The 25089-nt window shown below is 43.0% G+C and overlaps 1 protein-coding gene across 2 annotated transcripts in view; it reads left to right on the top strand.

The window, feature by feature from the left end:
• The window catches only part of TENT4B (terminal nucleotidyltransferase 4B), a 471403-nt gene extending 446527 nt beyond the window's left edge, over nucleotides 1–24876 (top strand). For both annotated transcript variants that reach the window (XM_069604766.1, XM_069604767.1), the window contains exon 11: nucleotides 21758–24876. In XM_069604766.1, coding sequence (XP_069460867.1) covers nucleotides 21758–21934 — 177 coding nt within the window. In that variant the 3' untranslated portion in view covers nucleotides 21935–24876. The remainder of the gene's footprint in view (nucleotides 1–21757) is intronic.
• Nucleotides 24877–25089: the final 213 nt, after the last annotated feature.

Here is a 25089-nt window from a genome sequence, read left to right on the forward strand (position 1 = left end):
GGCACTTCTTAGATGGCACAAAAGTCTTGCACAAGTTGGTAGAAAATCACTGTTGGGCCACAAGCTGTTAGCTTGTGAAAAGGTAGAGCTTACATCAACTGCAAAAAGTAGCTACTGCAAGTCTCAAGTGAGATAATGCAAGCTACAGACAAGAGGTAAGTATCACTTAGTCAGCAGAGTACCTTAGGTTAGAAGAAGAGGATCAAGCTCGCTTCTGTTCTGGTTGCAGTCTTGCAGATCCTGGGTCTCAGTCGTGGGGACAAGAGGGAGGACGTCTGGAGGACTCCTGCACTGCAGTTCGAAGGTCGTCTGCAGCTACGGGCTCTTTTCAGTTCAGCAGCACTTCTCGGTTTCAGCTACCGGCAAATAGCAACACTGCGGATCTTGGACACTTGATGGACTTTCTTCGCTCCTTTCCAGCACACTGATGAGGTGACTTGAGCTTGGGTTGTACTGCTTCCGGAGGGTACACAGGATCTTCGTGGAGATCTGGTCCGGCTTAAAGACGATGCACTCGACTACTGATTTCTTGACCCCTGGCTCTCGGTTCCAGCAGCAGAAAAGAAGTACAGCCAGTTGGGTAAGGTCCTCCAGCAAAGTTCGTCTTGGGGTAAGCTGCTCCCACTAACCCAAGGGAAGTCGTCGTCCTCTCCGGAGATTCTCTAGTCAATTCGGAAAAGCAGTTTCAGCACAGCAGCAGGTCTTCACCAGGCAGTTCAACGGTCCTGGAGGATGCAGCAGGCTTCTCTTCACGATTCCTTTGGATGTTTCGTCCAGCGGTCTACTCTACCTCGCCTTTTATGCAGGTTTCTCCATTTCATGCACAGCCTAGCTGACATTCACACAGCAGGGTGGCTGTCCTGCAAGATAACCCAGCCAATCCGCACTTGGTGCATTCAGGTAACCAAGGAGACTAAGAACAGGGAGTTTCGGGCACCTCCCTCGCTTCCTTCCCTGCCAGACACTGGCGCCAATGCAGATTTCAGAACTGAAGCCCGCCAAAGGCAAGACTAACAAAAGGGTTAAACCTGGTTTGGCCCGCCGAGTAAATCCCAAGAAAGAACTCAGTAAAAGACGACCAGGGCCATTTTGACACAATTGTCACTCAGGGGTGCTATACTGCAACTGAGGATTCTGCCTGCGGTAGAAAAGCACAATGGTAGGAAAATTAAACCACTGCCACCAGCCACTTAAAATAGTGAGGGTAACATAAAAAAAGCTACATGAGGAAGTAGGAAAGGGGGCAACCAAGTTCCCCCATCCACCCAATTAAGATGGGGTGTGTTGGACCTACATAGGAAAAAGGTAAGTAAAGTCAATTTCACTTTACTACTTTTGAGAACAGTAGTTCACCCAAGAGGAGGTATTTAAACCTTATGAGAAATCTAAAGGATTACTCTGTGACACTGCTCTGAAGGGGCTGTGTCACCATACAAAAGTAGATGCCTTTGGAGTTTGTCAGACTCCAAAAACAAAGAAAACCGAGTCCAAAACAGATAAAAATACAGAGAGTGAGAAAAAGGTCTCTCACTCAGGATAAAAATTAAGTCCTAAAGTCCAGCAAAGGTGCTGGAGGTCTCTAAGGTTGAAGGGAATTAGCACAGAAATGAGAATTCTCCCCAACAGCATTTTACAGAAAGGGTCGTTTGGCTGTCCAATCAGGACAACCAGGCCCCCTGTGGGAGCTGGACCTATTCAGGCACTCCGGCAGTCACAGGATGGGGAGGTGAAAAACTCCTCCCCTACTTCCTGCCTGCCCAAATACACTGAAGCCTAGGGGGGGGATACCTATACACACTGACCTCCCCCCCCCCCCTCACAGAATGTTCGAAGGGCTAATGAAGACCACGCTAGTAATTGCAAAAAAAAAGGGAGGCCTCAAGTTGGTAGTTGGGTGCCCCTATTGTGCACTACCGAGGCAATGGACATAGCCTGCCGTATCAAAAATACACAATAGTTGGTAGAATGCGTCCACTGCCACCAGCCATAACTAGGTGATTGTCTGTGACTGAAAACTCACAGGAGCAGAGAGAAGGGGGATACTAGGTATCCCTTTGGCACTCTACTGAAGGTGGTGTGTGCCAATCTCCGACTATAAAGTTTTGTGAGAGTCTTGGAGAACCCTAAGGGTCCCCAGTAACAGTACCCATAAGGCGCTGTGTGCTGCAGTAGTAAAAACAGATGCCTTTAAGAGCTATGGAGCAGACTAACTCCATAGTGCACGTAGAATACAAAGAATAGCGTTCCAAAAGACAGAGCCCGCAAGAATTGTCACACAGCACCTTCAGTGCATTGACACAGGGAAGTCTTTCAGATTTCCCAAGGTTTAAATACCTTCTCTGGGATAAACTACTGTTTATGAACGTGAATCTGACTTTACTTACATGTGTAACTTTCTAGACCCAGCACACACTATCTTATAATAGAGTGCTGGAGGGGTTACCTAATATCCCCTTTGTCTAGCTTCTCATGTAACATTTTAATGTTATCCTTTCCTCCTACCATTATGGGATTTTACTGCGAGCTGTGTTCGCAACACAGTGAAACACCCATGGGTGCCATTTTTGTTAAAATGACCCCAGGCTTTTTTTTCTTCACCTTTTCTCTGTGGAAAGGTCCTTCTTGAGATTTACTCTGTGCACCAAACCAGGGTTGGTCCCTTTGTTGGTATTGCCTTTGGCGGGATTCACAAGTGAAGCACGCCACTCGGATTCCAGGCTGTCTGGAGTGGGCAGGAAGTGAGGGAGGTGCCTGAACTCCCCGTGCTTAGTCTCCTAGGAGACCCAAATGCACTGACTGACAGGTAGGCAAGGCTTTTTGCTTGGAAGACATTCAACCACTGGACGAAGGAACCGAAGAGGATGCCTGCTGCAACTTCTGGACCGTTGGTTTCCCTGGTGAAGCACCGCTGCTGTGCTGAAACTCAAAATTGATATCAACAGAGAAGCCCCTGCAAGGACGAAATCTCCCATTGAGTTGGTGGGACCAATCAACTCCAAAGTAAGCCACCTGGACATTTTCTCGGAGCTGGTTGAATTTCCACAGAGTTGTTGCTGGAAACGAAACGCCGGGGAGAGGAGCACCAGATTGTTTGTGTTGCTTTTAAGCTGACCAAGAGCTCCAGGAAGATCCTCTGTACTCCCAGGAAGCAGGACTGACCGAGCCTGAGCCCCCTCAGCAGCAGCAGAGTGCGGGACCCTAGAAGCAAGAAAAGCCCATCTCGACAGCCAGGAACCCCAGTGTTGCTATTTGCGGTAGACTCGAGGAGCTGAAATACCGAACAGCTACTTGTTTGACGATTGCTGGTTGCGAGCAACGTCCATCCCATTGCAGTGCAGGAGTCCCCAGAAGTTCTCCCTCTTGTCCCTACGACTGAGGCCCAGGAACAGTGAGATCTGCAGAGCTGCTCAGGAACAGAAGTCATCTGCTGCACTTTTTCTTCAAACCAAAGGTACTGTTAAGTCTGAGAGAACTTGCCTCTTGTTGTAGAGGTGCTTGCATCTTCTACTACTCACAACTCTAACAGCTTGTGGCCCTACCTTTTTCTTCAGATTTCTGAAACATTGTGTAAAGACTTTTCTTACTTGCCTGCAAAGAAGTGCTTCAGCTCCTAAAGACATTTGCCCATTGACTTTGGCTTAGCCTGTTCCACTAAATGACTCTTATTGGTGGATCTGAAAGTATTTGCCTGCTTAAGAATATTTGTGGTCTCCTGTATGTTCTAATAACCTTTTTCTTTGACTTACTCTTAAGTGATTCTAAATGCAACAGTGATATATTAATCTCCCCAGCACCCTAGCTATTGAAGTCACTTGAGGGTGTAGGTTGTGTCTGTGGGCCATCCAAAAGGGTACTTACTGATTTAGAGATATTAAGAGTGTGTATTTTGTGAAGTATATTTGAGTTACTATTATATGGCTCCCTTCTGAAGAAGGCTTACTCTAACTGACTGATAAATAAATTGTTTATTCCAGAAACCCTGTGTATGAGTTTATTTGAATACTTGTAACTGTGAATCTCTGTGTAACTCCCCTACAGCTCGATATTGATCCCTCTTAAGATCAGCCTGGCTGCTCAATCACGCTACCAACCTGTGTAGTACAGACCTATACCAAAGGTTGGGTTCCTATTGCCAAGAGGTCAGGGTTGTTGTAGTGCACCCAAAGGGTACTGCATACAATGAGGGGTAAAGGGGGGTGTGAGGAAACGCAGAGGCCGGGGGAGATCGTCGGGGTGGGTGGGGATTTCTGCTGACAGCGCAAGCTTGGAGGAGCGTTTGTAAAGGGTGGTTTAAAGCACCGATGGATCACGCTACGGCGTGAAGAGGGGCCTTTGGAAATTAACACCTACTCCTCTACTCCTACTGATTTTTGACAAAAGCCCTCCCATTGACTGCTGCTCCAAATCTGCATTAAGCAGTCTTTATTATTGTATTATTTTGAGTGCGGCCTTCAGCAGGCAGGTTTATGATATAGATCCATAATCCTAGGTTTGTTTTTAATGTCATCCTGTGCCCAGGAGTGCCACATGTTGAAAGGTTTGTCTACCAATAGAATTTGACAATTGTTTTCCTGACCTCATCAGATTATCCAATGACTGTTTTTTCTGATACTATTTTTTTATTTTTTTGTACACATTCAATTCAGTTGGCTCTTTTTCAGAGGTAACGCCATAAAAGATAAAACCATTAGATTAAAACAGCATAACAAAATACACACAGTTCAATAGTTATGAATGTCAATAAAAAGCGGTAATACAAATATTGCATTTTGTCCAGCTGATGAAATTAGCACTTTAAACCCCTCTTTTCCTACTAAAAAGCCAACTTTGCATGTCCTCAGATAATTAATAGGTGTTTCGTTCTGAGTATCCAAGCTCTCTTAAAGAAGTTTGAAACACCAAAGGTAATATGCTGGGAGCTAGAATCCCTATTGTGAAAGAATTCTCTTTTGGCAACTTTTCCTCTGTAGTTTCTGTGGACCTCCAATCTTTATGCTTTATTTTTTAACCTGTTCTGATTTTTTGAAGGGAAGTCAGCTTTCAGCTTCACTTTCCTTGCCTTTGGCTCATTTGTCAATGGGGAAACTGATCAGTAATTCCGACTATCGGTACTAGAAACTGTTTCCCTTTTTACCTTTTACATTGTAACTTAATGCACACAGCATCTTACAAAAGTATCCCCACTGTGATGTATCACCCAGCTCTTTACACTTGGGATTTCTGGTTAATTTTGTATGTGCCTAAATACAAACAGGTGGCAGCAGATACATTTTTACAATGTTTGCATAATGTCTAGTGGGTACATTCGTGTTTACCACGTATGGCTACTAAACTTGGTTCTCCAGCATTGGTTCTTACGTAGATTCACATGTGAATATTCCCAGTTGTCAGGCTGGGAATCCTCGGCATGTGAATCTATGAAAGATACCAATGCTGGAGAACAGGAGTTACAGGTAAGTAACTTGTTCCTTATTGCCCTAAAATAACTGCCATGAGATTTTTGCTTGTTCTTTGGCCATATTGTAGTTTGGCCTTCCGGCCTTGCCAGGTTAGGAAATCCCTTATATGGTCATGCACTTGCTGCAACCTTCGCGGGCTAGTGCTGCCTTTGTGTGTGTTTGGCCCAGGAAGGTGGTGGGACGGTCTAGTCCCACACCATATCCTTGGTGCCAGAAAGTCGGTGTGGTGAAAACTGATTGGACAAATGCTGCCTTTTGGAATGGTGTCGATGCTTATCATTGGTGGGTTTGGACTTGCTTCCAGCTCATATTTCAGATGGGATGATGGCACCTGCAGCCATTTATTCAGATAATATTGGAGCCAAGAGTCCCTTGAAGAGCAGCCTTCTGAAGATCCAAAGACAACTCTTGAAGTGGGCCAGTATGGTGAAGTCCTGCTCCTCTGCCTGATCGCTCAACACCCTGAGCTGTGCTTCAACACTTGTGCTAGTGGGACCTACTCGGCAAGCCTGCCCTTCTGAGCCTTCAGAAGTGTCCCTCAACTACCCAGTGAACTGACCAGCTCTCTCATGGATTACCTCGGCAGCAGCGTTGCTGTTTCACATTAGAGTCCCCAACTTCGGTGGTCCTGAGCTTGTGCCACAAGTTGCCTTCTCTCTGAATTTCAACACCTCTGCATGAAGGAATCCTATCCTCGAGCAGCTTTGCTGACCACAACTGGAAGGCATATTGTAGTTTGGCTTTTTTCCTGCTTTGACAGGTAAAGAAATTCCATGCAAGGACATCCACTTGCCCAGGAAAACTGCTGCTTTCGCAGGCTAGTGCTGTGTGTGTGTCTGTCCCAGGAAGAGGGGGTGGGACTGTCTAATCCCATTCCACATTTGTGGTCCCAGATTCTCAAGGTGTGGGGCATGAGTGAAACCAACAGTTGTCATATCAGGCAAATACAGGCTCTTTCGTGCAGGTTCTTACTATTGGTGGGCTTGGACTTGATTCCGGGCTGGATTTTGGATAAGAGCACTCTTGCAGCCAGTTCTTCAGATCAGCGTTTGAGCTACGAATCCCTCGTAGATGAACAGCCGACTGAAGATCCGAAGACCACTCCTGAAGAGGCAGGTCCTCCCTTCCTGTGTTTGGCCTGGTGAAGCCCTATTGGACTACCTGATCTCTGCAGTGGTTCAGCCCTTGGACTAGTGGGACCTACTTGTCTCAGCGCCTTCTTGAGGATTTAGCCATCCTGAGCCTTCGGAAGTGTCCCTGGACTACCAATTGGACTGACCAACTCTCTTGTGGGCTACCTTAGAATAAGCGTTGCCATACCTAGCTGCGCAACTGGAACTTTGGTGGTCGCCAGCTTGTGGTACAAGTCTTCCCTCTGAATTTCAGCAACGGGCTCTGTCGTAGAGGAGCTTCAACTGTGACTGAAGGACACCTTCTGACGTCTGTGCTGTGGCAGTCACTGGAACTCTCCTTCCCTCGTCCTTTGAAAAGGCTGCATCGGTTAATCTTGCATTTTTCTATTGCCAAGGGTTGCATCTGGGTCTGACGAGAAGAATCCTTGTGCTGCGGCTTCTGGGCAAATCTCAAAGGAACCAACAGCCAGGAAATTCAACCACCAGTCGACCCATCAAGTCATGTGGGAAAATCGGGGGAAAGGGGGTTAATTAAACACAAAGCATATGTCTTCCAATGTCCTCCATAGGATAACATTGAGGACCAGTCCCTTTGTATCCCAACATTCCATTCCACTGCGTTTTGGTTGTCAAACCTGGGTAGTATCACCTGAAGGATGAGAACACCATTTAGTTAACCTGGTAACCTTGTTGAATATCTGCTGTTAACTCACCAACACAAGTACAATTAGAACTTACCTGCAGAGACTACATTCTGAGGAGAAGCATTGTGACTTCTATGCAGTGCCTTAAGTGGCACTACAAATCGAGCCGGGGCCCATTGAGGGGGCGTGGCCTAACAACGGGGTCTTGATGGGCCGTTAGGCCACGCCCCCTTGACGAGCCCCGGCTCAATGGGCTACTGGCACCCCTGCCAGGCAGCCTTTTGTAGAGATTAGCACCCTCTCCCCTTTGGGGGAGAGGGTGCTGATCTCTGCATTGATTTTGTATAGGCTTGCCTGGCAGGGGACAGCGCCTCGCCTATTCAGCCTTAATGGTGGTGCTGCCTCTCGCCAGCTGGGGAGGGGCAGCGTCACCATTAAGGCTGAAAGGGTGAGGCCACTGGAAGCAGAGGCCTTTTTCCCAAAGACTGAAACTCCAGCGAATCCGCGGGAGCTTCAGTATTTAGAAAGCAAAGCCTCTGCTTCCAGCGGCCTCAGGTTTCTCCATAATGGTGGCGCCGGCCCACGTGCATCCCTTGATTAAAGGGATGCCTCGCAGGTGCGGCGCCACCATTATAGCTGAAAGCCATTTTTTTCTGAAGCCTAAAGCTCTCGCACACGAGCGAGAGCTTCAGGCTGTAGAAAAAAATGCCTTTTCGTGTAGTGGCCGGGGCTGCCTGGGCAGATTAGTGGGCCCCGGCAGGGCCCCGCCTCAAAACAAAATTTCGGAGCCTGCCGGGGCCCAGCCCCGGCAGGCCCCGGCCCACTTAAAGCCCTGCTTCTATGACATTTGGACACATTACCTTATTCTTCTTAGGGATTGGACTGCTGAAGTTAGGGAAATTCACTTGTGACTTGGTTCCATCTTGACTGCATTGATTTACTTACGTTTTGGTTTGATTAATTCTTTTGAATGCATTTGAAGAACCTGTGGTGAATGTAACTGTTTATTGGGTATTGGCGAACCTCGCCCGTTTCATGTTTTAGTGTGTGTAAAGGCCTAGAATAAATATGCGTATTTGTATACATTCCTGTCTAAATTGAATTTGTGTGTGCTTCACTGTGTGGACTCATTGTGGACCCCTGACCGTGACTCGCTCAACTGAGAATAGCCTTGACTGCTCTCCACGTTTTTCTTTGGTTTTTGCCTAACTTCGGAGTTCCATTTTCACTATAACTAGGGTGGCCTCCTAAAATCTGTCGTCCAGGCCAGATTCTAGAAAGCCTTCTTAACGCCTACATTTAATCCTGGTGTCTCCAGTACAGCAAATTCCATCAGACCTTCAAATGGGTAATGTAAGGACAGTTTTTCTAACGTCCAACTAAGGGCTTCATAAAACCATACATCTGAGGCAGTACATAAGCGCCATTGTTAGTAGAAGGCTGTTCCACCTGAGAATGTGGTAGCATGGACCGAGCAACCCGGCTCCTCTTAGGAGGGAGAAAAGGCTGTAGCTTGGTACAAAGAAATTGTAGCATACATATGGTCCAAAGAAACACAAACACTATGTATTGTAAAAATAAAGGGTTCATTTAAATGCAAGTAGACCAAGGTAAATCGTGGGTAAATAAGTACCATTACATGTTATATAGACTCAATTATAAAAACCACCTCAATACTCATTGGATACAACCCAAAAGATAATCTTATTGAGAATGCAACCCACAGTTCAAGGAGACTCAAAGCTACAACACATTCAGAATAGCAGTCTGCTATTCCTGGGATGTAAAACCAGGTTATATATACTTTTAGAATACAATCAGTAATTCAAGGGTAGTTGACCTAGTCAGTCATGCAGTGACACCGTTATGAAATCACATAACAAACCAGCCCTGTTACAAGTATACTCCTTGCAACATTGCTTTCGAGAACTCGGTTCTGAGTTAGTAAATCAACTTGTATACTTTCTGGAGGGGCCTTAAGCTACTTGGTGACAAGTATGAACACTCAACTATTTTAGAATGCACCAAGCAAATCGGGGAAAGCAAAACCCTATTTCACTTTAAGACACAATGTATTTCAAGGTAAGTAATAGACCTATTGGCACATAACTATCTTTTATCTAATAGCTAGTGTCGTGACCAAGAGCGGCCCTCTTCCCAAGGGCCGGCCTCAGCTTGCAGACAATAAGTATTATAAGCAAATAAAGGGAGACACACAGACTGATGGTAAATAGTGCTTCCTGTATTAGATTGCAAATACAGGGCATACAGAGGGATCAGCAGGAAACGCAGCATGCAAGTATTCAGGCAGTTTGGCACACAGAGCTCTCTTGGGCCCCCACCCTAAGAGTGCCGGTTTATATCGCATATACAATGCAAACACTAATGCTTCAGTACTTTAACAATGGGGGCGTTACTTGGCTCGATATTGCAGACATTTGACAAGAACTGTGAACATCTCAATTGTGACCTTGTGAGGCAGCCCTGCTGGGACATCATGTTGTATTATGGATAAGCCGCATTCGTAGAAGCCCTATGGTTAACTCCCTGATATGGGGCTAATGCTATATTTGTAGAGAATAAGCAAAAGAGACGATCCAATGTGTTATCTGCCACAGGAGGGGTGTTGGGCATGTCCGGGGTACTGTGTGTAGAGCAGGCAGAGGGAGGTGACATGGAGGCTCTGAGGCCTAACTGTATGGGAGAGCCACATAGCATTGCATAACAATTCTGCATAACCTAGCATAGCAATCCTGCCACATCAGTATTACTTTTAAGAAGTGTATAATACAGATTCTGTGGTAATTAAGAACTTCATGAAACTATTTTCGAATCGCACCAAAACAATTCAGAGAAGCACAACCCAGGGTTACAAGTTTAGATGAGCAGCACCTAATCAAGGTGAGTAAGACCTATATATTCTTTGAAGGCGCCTCCAGCTACTTACAGCTATGTATAAACCCTAAGACTGTTTTAGAATCTGTATGAAGCAGACCAGGGAAAGCAAAACCCAATGTTACACTTTAAGAAAGACACAATGTAAGCCCGAACATCTCAAGGGGGCATGGGGCAGCCGGACTTTATGGCCTATATGGCCACCCAGGTGAGAGTTGTCCAGGACTGGTAAAGGGATGACCGGGGGAAGATCTGGAGACCCATGGACCGAGCAGTCGCAAGGGAGGATTTGGAGGGAATTCTACGGAAACCCAAGGGGGACGGACCACCGCAAATGTACAGTAGCGCCATCCTATCAGTAGTGGACCACATGTGGGATGAAGCGGTGAAAAGCACGCACATCACTAAATATGCCTCACCATGCACACCCCTATTGGACAACCTGCAATTTACCCTGGGTCACAAAACATCCACATTTGAGGCCTGGCAACAGGGGGATGCCTGAAAGTCAGATGTTCTATGGAGACCAGGTGAAGCAATCTGAACAATATTAAACAGACTTCGCCCTAGGGAAAAGGGAAAGGTATAGTTACGCCCAACTGAGGCACTGGCTGCACCACCACACCATGAAACGAGCAGGAATCTGCAAACTAACCCCCTTTGAAAAGTACTTGTACAGGGACCGGAGGACAGGTGACTGGTAACATCCATATACAAGCACATAAAGGCTGGCGAGGATGCCTCGATAAGGCCATACTTGAAAAGATGGGAGATCTCCACAGGGAGCACAGTAGAGGAGACAGAGTTGGCAAACCTATGGGCGTAAATCCCCAGTCTAACGAGATCCGTCCAAATTAGGGAGATCTGGCTAAAACTCATTCTCCAGTGGCCACGACACCGACAAGACTTCACAGAATGTACCCAGGGACCTCAGAGCTCTGTTGGAGGGAATGCATAGGGGAGGGTACCTGGAGCCATAAATGGTGGGAATGCCCCAATATTGGGAGGGCATACTGCAGTCTCTCGAGCAGGTCCTAGGGGTGAAGTGCAAGGGGAATAGAGTCCTGGCGATGATGGGAATCGATGGGACGCTGGAGGAAATCTCTAAGCCGGTTCGCAAACTCTGATTTGATGATGGTGGCAGCGCTGGTACTGGCACATAAATAGGCCAGGGACCCCCCACAGGACCACAAATGGGTTGCGAAAATATGGAGCTTTGTGCTTTGGAATGGCTCACATACGCCATCCAAGGGGACTACAAGAGGTTCAACACAGACTGGTCATCCTTACTGAAATATCTAAGGGAAGGGGGCAAGGGGAGTATGGTGCCCTAGGACCATGGGCCTCTTAGGCATAACTGACTGGCCCCGAGAAGGTGAAATATGAAGGGCCTTCTGACGATGAGCTTACACAAAGCTGGAACTCGAAGAACTGTTGCACCACTGCCGCCATACCTCAAGGGAACCACCTATGCATGGACCATGCTCGGACCAGGTGGGTTTAGGGGTGGAAGGAGGGGGGTTACATTCATGTTCAAATGTATTATTGTTCAAAATGCCAATAAAAAGTTATGGGAAAAAAAAGAGGCAGGTAACCCTATTGGTAAACCTTTACACTCATTCAGTTAAGCAATGATAAAACAGTGGCAACATATACACTTTTTAGAGGGGCACAATGCAACTCAAAGGTAAGCATAAACGTATTGACACTTTGTAACTTTTTTTTCACAGAAATAGTTACCACACTAAATTCTTTAGCAAGCAAGTACTTTTACACGTGTTATACTTCAAGGCAGAAGCCTTTTCTTATCCGGTCCTTTCCTAGTCTATTGCATGTGTTCTCTGAGGCAGAAGAGGGACCTTAGTGGTCTATGTGCCAGCTGTATGCAGGTTGAGATGGGGCTCAGTTGCAGGAAAGTCAAAGTTCCATGGGAGATATTCTTAAGCAAGTCTGAGTTAGTGTTCAGGGACTTCACAGAAGGCTCCCTATATGTTTTCCAGCATTAGGACTGGCCAAGTGGTATGGGCAAACTCCCAACCGCACGAAACACCCACTCATCCTCACAGGATGCACACCTTACCTAAGGTAAGTATTACCCAAGCCCACACAATGCCTTTAAAAGAAAAGAGCTTCTGGGTGGATGCAGCAGCACAAGACCTGGTCCCTGGATTCTTCATCTGAAGACAAAAGATCTAGACTCTGGATTGGAACTTGCAGCAGTAGTCGCCGGCGGATGCTTCCAGCAAAGATTTCTTCGCGGCTTCTTGTAAATCTGTGGATTTGGCACCTTTTTACAGCAGCCAGATGAAAAACGAATATCACTGGTCACATTCTCTTCACTTTCTCAATCCTGCACTCTTGTGAGGGGACTTCAGGGATTCGAACCATGTCTCTGGAGGGCCAGGAGGAGGCCACCAAAGTTTTGTACGGATTTGGACTTCGGATGACCATGCACCGCACAATGGCTTGAGGTCCTAGGGTATTTGGGTATTGCAGCTCAACACGGTTGCAGCACATTGTGGGAGGCCTCAAAATGCATGTCTTCTTGAGACTAGTGGATCTCACCAGCCTCTTGTTAGCAGTCGTTTTCGAGACCGCCAGGTCGATTGTCAGGGTTACATGAGGCTCCAGTTACACAGCAGGCTCTTCAGTTGTTGGAAATTGCTACAGATGTTCTTCATTTTCCTCTTCGGTTTCAACTCCAGTGATTGACTTGTCAGCAGCTTCCAGGTTCAGAGTATTCATCAGGAACTACAGCACAACTTCTGCAAACTCTCCTGGCAGTTTACAGGTGGGGGTGGCCTGGCTGTCCAATCAGGATAGACAGCCCCCATTGAGACTTGGTTCTTTTCAGGCAAGGTGAAAAATGAAGGGCTGCAGAGTTTTGGACTCCTCCCTTGCTTGCTTCCTTCCTTCTCAGACACTCTGGAGCCTGGAAGTGGAATACAAAGGATTCCCGCCCAAGACAAAACTTGCACTGAGGTCGTTCCTGCCTAGAATCACAGGGGAAGGCCTCAAACTACAAGCTGATGAGAAATGGCGAAAAAAGTATCCCACCATTTTAGCAAAATGGTGACCCTTCTTTGCATTACTGAGGATGATTTAACAGCCTGCGAGTAATAAGACTGAAGAGTCATTAGGGTAAAACCACCAACAGCCATTCAAGTAAACTTGCCATTGTGACAGAAATGCTACAGGTAAGTAAGCAATAGGATACATTGTATCCCCCAGCACTCCACATAACTTGGGGTATGCTGGCTCTAAACAAAGAGGGACTGCAGGATGTACTGCTACAAGGTTATCCCAGGTAACATTAGAAACAACTTTAAGCAAAAAGACCTTGAGCATGTGTGTGCTTAAGCTAGTATTTGTGATACAGGAAAGTGGCACTATTTTATTATAGGTAATACATTCAATGACCAAAAAATTCTCATAAATACAATTTATTAATCTGTTTCGTACAATTTAAAAACACTTGCGCATTAAAACTAGGCAAGCCATACAATGGCATTTAAAGTGACATGTGGTTCTAAAGAACAATTAAATCTTTCAGACTTAATCAAATAACACTTACTGCAGTTGCTAATGCAAATTCAAAGGACAGCACAACAAATGACGAAAGACTAACACATAGACATAAACAAATCAAGTACAAAAAGCCAATGAGTCATGTTAAGTATTTTGACTGGATGTACCCAATCTCTTATACACAATTCAGAGAATTACAAACGCTGATTTGAAATAGGTGTAATAAATAACCCAACATGTTTGTTTCCTCTAAAAAATTTCAAGAAATAACAGTAAGTTTGTCGGGGGTGGAAATGAGCCGCCTTTGTTGGCCACCACAACCCTAAAAATCAAATGTATAGTGGTCTCCATCACACTAAATGGTCTGTCTTTTCATGTTACAGGAAGTGTCAGCCAACAAATCCAAACTGTTGTCAATAACGCTCTCTAACGTATACAATAAACGCTGCATTATCTCAGCCTAGAGGTTGGATGAGATAATTAAAGAAATTAATGAATTCAAAGAAATAATGAAAGGCAGGATAAAAGGCCTTAAAAAAGATCTAACCAACTTTACACATGAGAAGGTGTTCTGCTATACGCAAGAGAATTATGTACCTATTGGTAATAGTGATGCTATGCCAATGAGAGGAAGGCGAGTAAGATTTGGCAATACATCTTTCAGCTCTAATGATATAACAAAGGACAGTGCTGCACAAATGGGAACAGGGGGAGATTCAACAATAAACGTGGTACATACCAACAGAACCAGGGGCAAAGAGGGTGAGGCCCTAATCAACACAATTTTTTGACGGGGACCAATCAACCTGGGACTGCCAACCGAGACAAACAAGGAGTTGAATACCCTATAAACGTGTCTACTTATATTCCCACACCAGATGAAATCGCAGTATTGGAAAAAGGGTTTGGATTCGTAAATACTGCGAAGTACAATCGCTTTAGGACAAGGTTGGAGGTCAACCAGTTGCCACGTAAAATCCATCTGAAACAATACCCCCATGCCCAATGTGAGTGGCAGGAGAAAACCTTTGACATTTAGTCCACCCGTTACTAGCCATACTGTTTGAGAAAAGAATTATGAATGAAATAACTAAACTTGAGATGAACAACAAGTCTGCACATGATTTCCAACAACTTGTCATCTAAAGAAAGGATTGCTATACAGTGCTTGAAGGACAATAAAGGTATAATCTTGAATGAAGCGGATAAAGGTGGTGCAATCCTGTTACAAGACAATGCATATATCGAATAATGTGATCGTCAGTTGAACGATACCTCTTTCTATGAAAGATTGACAGGTGATCCTACTTAAAGGCTACAACACGATATAGCCATTAAAGTAGAAATAGCTGCAGACCAGAATTGGCTGTCTAAAGAGGAAGCTGATTTTTATTTTTTTTTTGGTTACTACAGATCCGACTATACCTAAATTCTACACATTACCGAAAGTACACAACTCTTCAACAGCCACCAGGCAGACATAGTGTATCAAGCACTGTTCAGTGCTCGAACCTCGTGCAAAATGTGCTTTTTTTTGTTTGTTGAAGAGATGTCCTTTTTTACAGGATACAAGTGTAATTCAGTTGGATAAAATCGGATGTTTGCACACACAGAACTGTTGGTGGGCTTAGACATTGTCTCGTTGTACACAAAAATTCCTCAAGCAGCCTCCCTCAATATGGTAGAAGAATTACTCCTGGACAAAAGGGTACGTGGTCCCACACCGAACTCGTTCATACTTTGGTGCACAGGGATGGCTCTCACAGAGAACTATTTTGTGTTTAACAGCACTTTTTACCATCAAATACGTTGCACCGCTATGGCCTTTGCAGTAGTGCCTACGCTTGCGAACCTATATGTTGAAAGCCTTGAGTGAAATAAGATCCTGTCTGTTAACAATCCTTTTAAACATCGTATTAGGTTATGGAAAAGGTACATTGATAATGTCTTTTTGATTTGGCAGGGAGATGTCAATAAGTTCGAAGAATTCTTCACGTGGCTTAATCTACAGAATCCATAACTTAAATTCACTAATAACCAAAGCAGCAACAAAATTATTTTTCTGGACCTTACTATTTATGTAGACCAGATAAATAATGAATTGAAGGTTAAGCCATTTCACAAAGAAACTGATAAGAACTCCCTTTTACCTGTGGACAATTCCTGCGTCTGAAACGAAATAGCACGAATAGAGGAATTCAAAAAAGAAGCTGTGAAATGAAGCTGCAACCTTGTGACAAGGCGTTATCCGAACAAATTAGTCAAAGCTTACAAAAGTGTATCCAATAATCCTAGAGATACATTACTTGAATACAGAGTTGCAGAGTGACAATGACAACACTTTTTTTTATTAGTTGCAACACCATGTCAAACCAGATCCAAAAGAGAATTCTTCATAATTGGCACATTTTAGCTTAAGGTGATAAAACATTAAAACAACCTATATGTGCTTTCAAAAAATGTAAAAATCAGAAGAAAATGGTCGCCAAAAATGATGCATATGAGGATGCAAATACACAATTGACAACAGAAACATGGGGTTTGCCACGTCCAGCAGGACATAGCCCTTGTGGGATGCGCAAGTGCAGTGCACTAACTTTTTGATCCCGCGAGGTTGATGGGCCTGACTAAACCTTTACAACAACTTAGCGAACTGTAATAGCAGTTGGGTGATCTATGCTATCGGGTGCCTTTGTAACAAGATCTACATAGGGAAAACTGAACAGAAAACAAAGTTCATGATTACTGAGCATAAAAGTTGTATCGGGAATAAAACACACTAACCGCTCCCATTGTAGGAATTTCACAAGTATTGGGCATACTTGTGGTGATTTTAAAATGGACCATCTTGGTGAACTTCATTCTGCATGCAACAAAAAGGCATTATCCAGAAACCCGACTGTTTTTTTTTTTTTTTTCTAACTAGAAGTTCCCCCCTAGGGACGAATGTGTTAGGAATTCAACCATCCGCACTGGTAGAGTGCGCTCGCCTGGGCTTTTTTTTATTTATTTTAATTTTTTTAAATTTTTTTTTAGTTTTTTTTTAAAATAATGATGAAAATGAATGATGGGAGTTCAACCTCCAAGAAATGTGTGAGGCCATTCTGCACCGATTTCATCTGCTTCCCGCACAAAACAATCACATGTACTCCAGGAAGACACAGCCTACAGGCGCCGTCTTCCCGATCATAAACGGCAGGAATGTGACCGCCACAGGTACATCAAAGCATCTAAAGAAGGGGGAAGGCACACCTTGCTCCAGCCATGAGCAGCCTAATTAAAATATCAAGGGCCCCTTTGATCTGCTTGCCTTGGTCTAATCCGACTGGTGGCAGTGCATACTAATGAGGAATAAGGCGAGCCTGGGGAAGAGGCTTAGTTGCCGGAAGAGACAATAGGAAGGCAGAGCTAACACCCATTTGGTATGCAATGTGTCGACTTGAAGCTTGTTTCCACCCCTCTGTATGAAAGGCAGTGAAATGCATGCATGTGTCCACTATTTACCGTAGGCAAACCCCTGCAGAGCGGACCCCTTTCAAACGAGAGAAGTATGTGATTAGAGGGAGACAAGTCTGCTCTCGCCGCATAAGAGTCAGAGGGCTCAGTTATCCAGAGAGACACTTTGATCAAGAACAGACATGAAGATGGGTGGGATTTGGGTATATGTTGTCACCCCTTACCTTTTCCCTTTGCGGAGCACTCTGGTCCCAACCTCATGCATAACGGAAGATTGTTGGCGGGGACCCAGAAATTGGTTCATTAAGGTAGGCTTAGCCTGCACCAATCACAGGGGCCCATTTGGCTTTAAAAGAGGGCTGAACCCCTCACTTACAGATCATCCGGCGACTTAGAAAGGAGTAAGGAGGACTCATTTGGACCCAAGCTGAAGGTACAATCTACCTTAACATCTTCCGCCAGTGAAGGAAGGCCAGGAGTTCCAAGAGGGTTGCAAGTTCTATCCCCTAAACATCGCCCAGTCCAGTAGTTCCAGAACTGGTACCCAGCCAGCACACAGCATGTCCTGCAGGTTCTGCCAGCAAGCTTCCTAGGTGGGAAGTGCTGGAGAGTCTCTGACAAAGGACAAGAACGTTGCCTGCAACCACACTCCTGAGCTTTGAGTAGTCAGCCTTGAAGGGACAACACGAGCCCTGCGATGCAGCTAGGAGTGCCACACAAAAAGTATCATCCAGTGTCCATCTTTTAAGGACGTTTTCGAGACAGTCGAGTCCTCGAACCGCAATCGGCTGCACCGCTGACTGTAGTCACCAGAGCCGCCTCAACCAGCATTCCAGATCTGCCAACCAGCACAGACCACGATTCTTGACCCCGAGCCACTGTGCCGGCCAGCCCACAGAAGTCCGTCCAGCCTCGCTCGCCAAACTGCCTGCCGCTTGGTACCTGCAGCTGTCTCCCGCCACCAACTCTGTCTCGGGAGCTACAAAGTGCCCTGGAACCACCTTGACACTGTTGAGCACCAAGACCACCTTCAGCACCACAACTAATTGTAGCAAAAAAACAATTGTGAAGGTATAGCACAGGCCATCCCCTCAAATTACAAAAACTGGAACCAAAGCCACTCACTTGCTTGTCCCGTTCAGTGTGGGTACACTCATTCAATGGCAGTGTTGGGCTGCAGGGTACACGTGTTGGTCTAAATCTAATCGTTGTTCATTACCCATCGTCATGTCCGTTATAATGCTGCAACGGGAAGCGCTGCTTTAGACCAACTAGACTATTTGCACCAATTGAGCTCAACACGGCAAAGGATCCTTTATATAAGCCGTACTGGGGTCAGTCAAGATGGAAGGTTAGCTTTGATTCCAAATCATGTTGCATGTCACAACTACTGTAATATATTGTGAACCTGATAGTCTGAGCAGGGTGAATTAGATTCTGGCATTCTATGCTGTCGTCCAGCATAATATTCAAGCAGTTCTTATAGATAAGTGAGCCAAATGGCTCTTAAAAACGGCATGTTTCTCATTAAATGTGCTATGTATTGTGTAGCTAACCCGATCCGGGCTAGTCAAAAATCAACAAGCCACTCTCAACAAGTTTCGCTGGCGCCTTTACTACTGCACATGGCTTGTCCGTTTGCTCATGAACCTTGACATGAAAAACACTATATAAAATGTAAATGGGGGTGAAAATCCCTCTTTACCCCTTGGGAACAGTACTTCACCCAAGTACATTAAATAGAAATTAACAGTGGAGCCCAAAGGGGCAACCTAGCCTAAGTCCAACAGTTTTAGGATCTATAACTCCAACCATACACTATGGAGGAACACAAAAAGTTCACCCATAAAAAGGGTAAAATACTAGGTGAGGGTGGGGGGGAAGTCGATTGCCAATGACCTAGGGACAAGGGAAAATAATCACTAAGTCGAAGCAAAAAGTTCTGGGGTTGACATAGGTCAGGAAGATTTATCACAAATATGAATATCTTAATAGGTATAAGGTGTTGCCTTTTGTATTTTGTAGTAGACATCAAAATAATAGAACATTGGTTAAATCTTCCTCCATAAAGACAGAGTGCGGGTGCTTATTACTTGCCCCACTAGATCAACTTGCATTCATACTGAACAGCATTAAGATCTCGAATCAAAGTTTTACAAATAGGGTTTTAGTAAAGGGTGACACAATAAAATCTAGGTATCCTTCAGAGCTTTGCCCATTCTTTTTTCATGGGTTCAAGTGACTTCCCTTCGACAAATGTTCCCAGTTGATGGGTGTTCTGTCCACATGTCTTCATGGATGACCTTACAGAGGTAGTCTTCTTTAGGAGGGCGGTTGATCAATGGGTGCTCCATTGAATGTACTGTTGAGAAAGGTTATGAATTGGAATACATTTGCTTAGACTTAATTTTTCTGTTTTCCTTCTTGGCGGCCTCAGAGCCGCTCCTCCATCTAAATCTTTTCCTGGGAGAAGGATCAATGTGTCCTTTCAACAAAAGAAACTTGCTTCTCTGGTGTCTTGGTGAAATAAGTGGAGGCAGTAGTTCTAACAGATTTCTAATCAATTGATACTGTTGCTTTAAAACATCATAGGTTCCTACGTGATTTTTTTTTGTGTACAATTTGCCGATTTTACAGTCTTTAGTTTTATGTGGGCGGTCCTGGGGTTGCTCTCTAGGAACAATATTTTCTTTCCACACCTTCCATAGTCATTAAAGTATTTGTTTTGGGTCTTGTGGTCTCCTCAGTACTGACTTCTTAGGACGGGTCCATGCAGAGCTGCGAGGGCTGATCCTGAAATTCAGCCATGAAAGTTGCTGCCAAGTTTCTGTAGCTGAAGCATATGGTAGAGTGCAGCAGACCGCACAGGGTGAAAAGATGTATATGACTTGTATGGATAGGGATAGAATTGATGGAATTTGTTTTAGCATAGTTGTAAAACGTCTTGTAATTTTTGTCATCGTAGTTGAAGTCGGTCTAGTTCTAGCATTGAGAAACTACACTCAGAATGGAGAAGTGCTGTTTATGTTTTTACTTTCTTTTCCCTTTTCTTTCTCGCTGCTTACTTTTTTTTATGTATATAAATTCTGCCTAAGCAGTGACCATATATCATACAGTTGACCGGTTCAAACAATGGTACTTGACTATTACATTGGTTGGACCCTATTTGATATTTTGTAAAATAAATGCACATTGCAATGAGAACAATCTAAACTATATGAGGCTGTGATACTGCGTGAAAATCCTAAATGGATAAAACAAAATAAAATTTGACGATGGCCAAAAAGCAATCGGCAAAAGCTGAGGGAAAACGCTGAAAGCTCAGCAGAATTCTCCATCACAAGACATACAGTGAAAAATCTTAAGATGGCTGCTTTGGGTGTAGCTAAAGTCTGTCCATCTCATTGGCTGATGCCAAAGAGATCAACACAAAGTGGATGGGCAACAGGTTTAGAGCCTTTTTCTATTGATGTGCTTGTGCACTGTATTGCTATGATGCTATGCCCCGGGGTTTCTCTGTCTGTTACTGGGGAAAAATGCAAGCATGTGAATCTATGAAAAATGCTAATGCTGGAGAAGCTGCAGTTTCAGCTAAGTAACTAATTGAAATGCAGCAAATGTGCTTTTTGGTGCATGGATGTAGGGAAGAGGGCTGTTAGAGGTGTATTCTAATTTTAAAAATATCCCTTTCCAACTTGGCTTTTTTAAACAGGATTCAAAGTTTGTTGTGAACATACAATCTGCCACTAAATGTGTGTGATGAATAAAGTAAATCGTTATTTTTTGCATTGCCTTGCTGATAACTAGCTGCTGTGAAACTCCCTTTTTCAATGATCAATTCAGTTTAATATTTTAATAGGAAGTAACATAAAACCAGTTATGATGCCTTTTATTGAACCAACTAAAAAATATGCTGACATGGTAGGACATTAGCTTTCTTAATCGGATGACGCTCACATAGCGGATAACAAAATAGAGTATACACTGGACATTTCGTTCTTGTACAAAAAAAGGAGCATTTTCGCTTTAAACTTGATTTAGTGAAGCAAGTGTATGCATGGGATGCAGGCTGGAGACGGCCTCTTTATCCAAGGATATATGTATCAATCTGGTAGCAGGCCGTGGTACACATTGAAACAGATGCACAGTTGTAGCAGTGCTTGGGGAGCTAGGAGGTGGAGGGCACACTTCAAGAAAACCTACATTATTCATAAACAAAATGTTTCATATATTATGTTCACATGTTTTAGACCAAACCACCCCAAAGTAGGACCCTGTTAGTTTGTAGAACTACGCATTTTAACCTAGGGACACATTGCAATGTAGGATTCATAAACCTATCCTTTGAAAGTCTGGTCTTAGTATCTACCCCACAAGGCATCCAAAGTAGTTACCAGGTGTGCTTAAACCATATCTATGTAGCCAACCTTTAGTTTCTCTATATAAAACACTGGTCTGCATCTCCCTGGCAACCCCACCCATACATGACATGCAGCATACATCTTAAGAATGGCACTTTGCTGTATAGTAATTAACATTAATATGTGTTGGCTTTAGTTTCTGGAGGAAGTTGGCATAATCGGGTAATTGCTAAGTCACTTGCAAGTCCACTGTGAATTAATGTTTTATTTTTGTCTTTCAGCATGGATCAAAATCATTTCGCTCATCCGCCAACAAAAATTGCCAAAGTCAATCAAACACTAGCCACAGTTCTTCACAGACTAACCGGGCACATCAAAGCAACAAATATAATAACCCAACTTACCAGGGCAAAAAGAGAAAACATAAGAAGGAGTCTGTCTCAGAACTTAATACATAATCAAATATTTTGACTGTTCTTTGTTGTGCAATGATCTCGCGTTACGAGACAGTTTGTCAGCAACGCCTGGGAAGTGAGTACAAAGCCTTCAGATTGTTCTACGCTTATCAGGCCCTTTTCTCCTCCGCTTGCCATAGAATGGATCATGAAGATTTGAGACACCCAAGGAAAATGACAAAAAAATAAAAACAATAAAGTTAGCTCATTTGATAGTCCTCAGAGTGCAGTGCTGAAATGTTCAGGTAGGATGCAATGTTTGAAAGGGGTGGTTATTGAAACAAAAAATATTTACAAAGGCATTCGTGATGGGGAGTGAGTTGCTGGGGGGCGGGGGCATACTGAGGCGACCCCAAACTTTTAAAGGAATTTGCATACCGTTTTATAATGTACATTGAGTGCCATAATATAGGACATTTTACATTTGTAATAGTGGGTTTGTTCGTTCGTTATTTCTTCACGTTACCATTTAGATTAAAAATGCATGGTTTTCCTAAATTGCGTTTAGAAAATTGCATCTGCTGTTTTCATAACGGAAAGACCTGTACAGGGATGAAACCACATTTGCTATAAAAGCTTTCAGTCCAATGCTGGAATCATAATACACATTTTACTTAAGAATTTTTTTGGGGAATGTCATACTTAAGAATTACAACTATATTTTAACAGGAGGTCCCTGCTCTGGTTTTGGTCAGTTTAAGCAGGTTAATATTTCTCAACTGATCAGATTCTGTGGCTTGTAAAAATACACATGGCTTCTGAATTGGAACAGTTTTTGTTAAAAACATTTACATTACTTTAGTATTTGCATTCTTGAAATGTTGACTTATCAACACCACAGTACTGCCATTTAATTGCAACCCACAAACTTGAACCAGATTTTATTGACAAGTTCTTCCTTATGCAATAAAAATTATCCTTGGTTGTCCATCTTTATCCTCATTCCAACTATATTTCAGTTATGCAAATCCCTTTTTTTCTTTGGATAGGTGGGCAGGTTCTCCTTAGTTATTAGAAAAATTCATGGACTTTTAAAGCCCTTAATGGAGAGTTTTTCCAAATCTGGTACTTCATGTCCAAACTGGTTGTCACCGGGTTATTCACCCAAACAAGATGAATAAAACCCCAGCAAAAGTGCTGTGCTAAAGAAAAGTCCCTTATACATGTTGTCGTTTGATGTTCGAGTACATGTCTACATTTCGTTTTTTTATGAGCTGGTTTACAGCTGCATTGCGCTCGGGGTATTTTTGTCCTAAAAGTGTGATGGACTTGAATTTATTAATTTAACCTGGGTAGTTTGGAGCAGGTACATAAACTCTTCACATGTGTTTTAACCCATTGAATCTGTTCTATGCAAGTGTGACTTTTATTGTGAACACATTTTTCCTGATCTAACATGGAAAAGGTGTACTCCTTTGATCTAATTTCCTAGAATAAATATATATTTTTTTAACCTATGTTCTTACATTTTGGGCACGGGGACAAATGTAGATCTTTTGGATAGAAAAATAAACTGCCTTTTTATATTTTGGCATTTATTATTCATCTCTATACTAGAATTAAAACACATTCTATTATTTTCAAAATGCCATTTTATAAGTCTTCAACAGGTTTTTTTATATTTCTTGTATGTTGAAGGCAGTGAACTGTTCAATAAAAATGTATCTGTCTTTTGTCATGCTGAGGGGAACTGCCCAATGCTGTAGATGCTTAGCTTAGAAGTCTTATTCAAAATGATTGAGTATTTTCTGTAACCTATAAGTGGAGTATGATGTCAGTAAAATGCATTAGGATATTTATTTTGTTTTTAATTATCATGTACATGTTTTGCTCTTCAGGATGTTTCAATAGGACTTGAATTAACAGTGATTTGTATGTGCCTTTATGACCATCTTCACGATTTACAGTAGCCCCAAAGGCTCTGAATAAGTGGTGTTATGAGCCTGAATAGACCACAAAATGAAATGTTTACTTCTTTTACAGTGGTCTCATTTGATTAGCATGTAAAAACAAATGAGCAGCATAATGTTACGCAGTAAGAATGTTGCTAATTAAGTGATACTCTAGGAAAGACCAAACTGATGATCACAAAGACATTTTAATGTTTTACTTCAAAGGGGGCAAACATGTTGAAATTATTTTAAGCAATAACAGGTATACAAATAGAATAATCCTTGTTGTAACAATTGATAACTGAATGTTTTAAGAATATAATTTTATTCAGAATGTAGATCTTTTATTACCAGGTAGTAAGTAAGCTTTTGTTCCCAAACTACACACCATACCACAGTAAGCATAATCACAGTCTTACTCTTGTTCAATGTTTGTGTTATCTAACTATCTGTTAACTACTTGGGGAACAAACGCACAAATGTTTGATTTATTATTGTTGGCTGCTATCTAAAACTTTGTTCCAAACATGTAATATTTGCACAGAAGTTTATTACTTTTATCACACTGCAGTGTTAATAAGTAGAACGCTCATGCAAATTTACTTTTTAGGGTAGAGAGATTAGTGTTATAAAAGCATATGGTTTATATTTAAGTAGTGCAGTAGCAGGAAGGATTATCTTGATTCCATTGGGAATCCTAAGGTTGCCACAATTTGATTTCAGAAAGTATCTTAAACTGTTTTTCCAATGATTACATTTCTTTTTTGTAAACTAATATTTTTAAGAGAAGGGCAGAAAGGAAAACATGTAATACTGGCTTTAAACAGCCTTCTACTGACCAGCATTGTATTAATATATCTACTGTATATTTTGCAAATTTTTATTTAAGCAGATTAGTGGAACTGTTCATTTTTCAACATGAAGTAAAATACTTTAGAAAACATTGTTTGCCGTATCAGTTCTTGTACACTTCAACTATAAATATGTAATTATTTCATGTTAAAATCAATGTTCTGATTCACCTATTTAAAATAAATGTTCAACTTAAAATCATTTTCCATTGCTTTGTTGACATGCTTACCAACTATTAGTCCATATCAAAATTAAGGGTGCTTATTATGACAAGGTGCACAGAAAGAGACAGAGCCTTGCAGACAGTCCAAGGGTTTGTATTACCGATCTCATTAAAAGTAGGGACTGTTCGTTTTACCAATAATAAAGGACTAGCAATTTGTTTGACTCCACACACTGGCTGCCAAATGGGGT

Source organism: Ambystoma mexicanum, chromosome 1p (assembly GCF_040938575.1).
Source record: "Ambystoma mexicanum isolate Mex_15411 chromosome 1p, UKY_AmexF1_1, whole genome shotgun sequence".
Lineage (NCBI taxonomy): Eukaryota > Metazoa > Chordata > Amphibia > Caudata > Ambystomatidae > Ambystoma > Ambystoma mexicanum.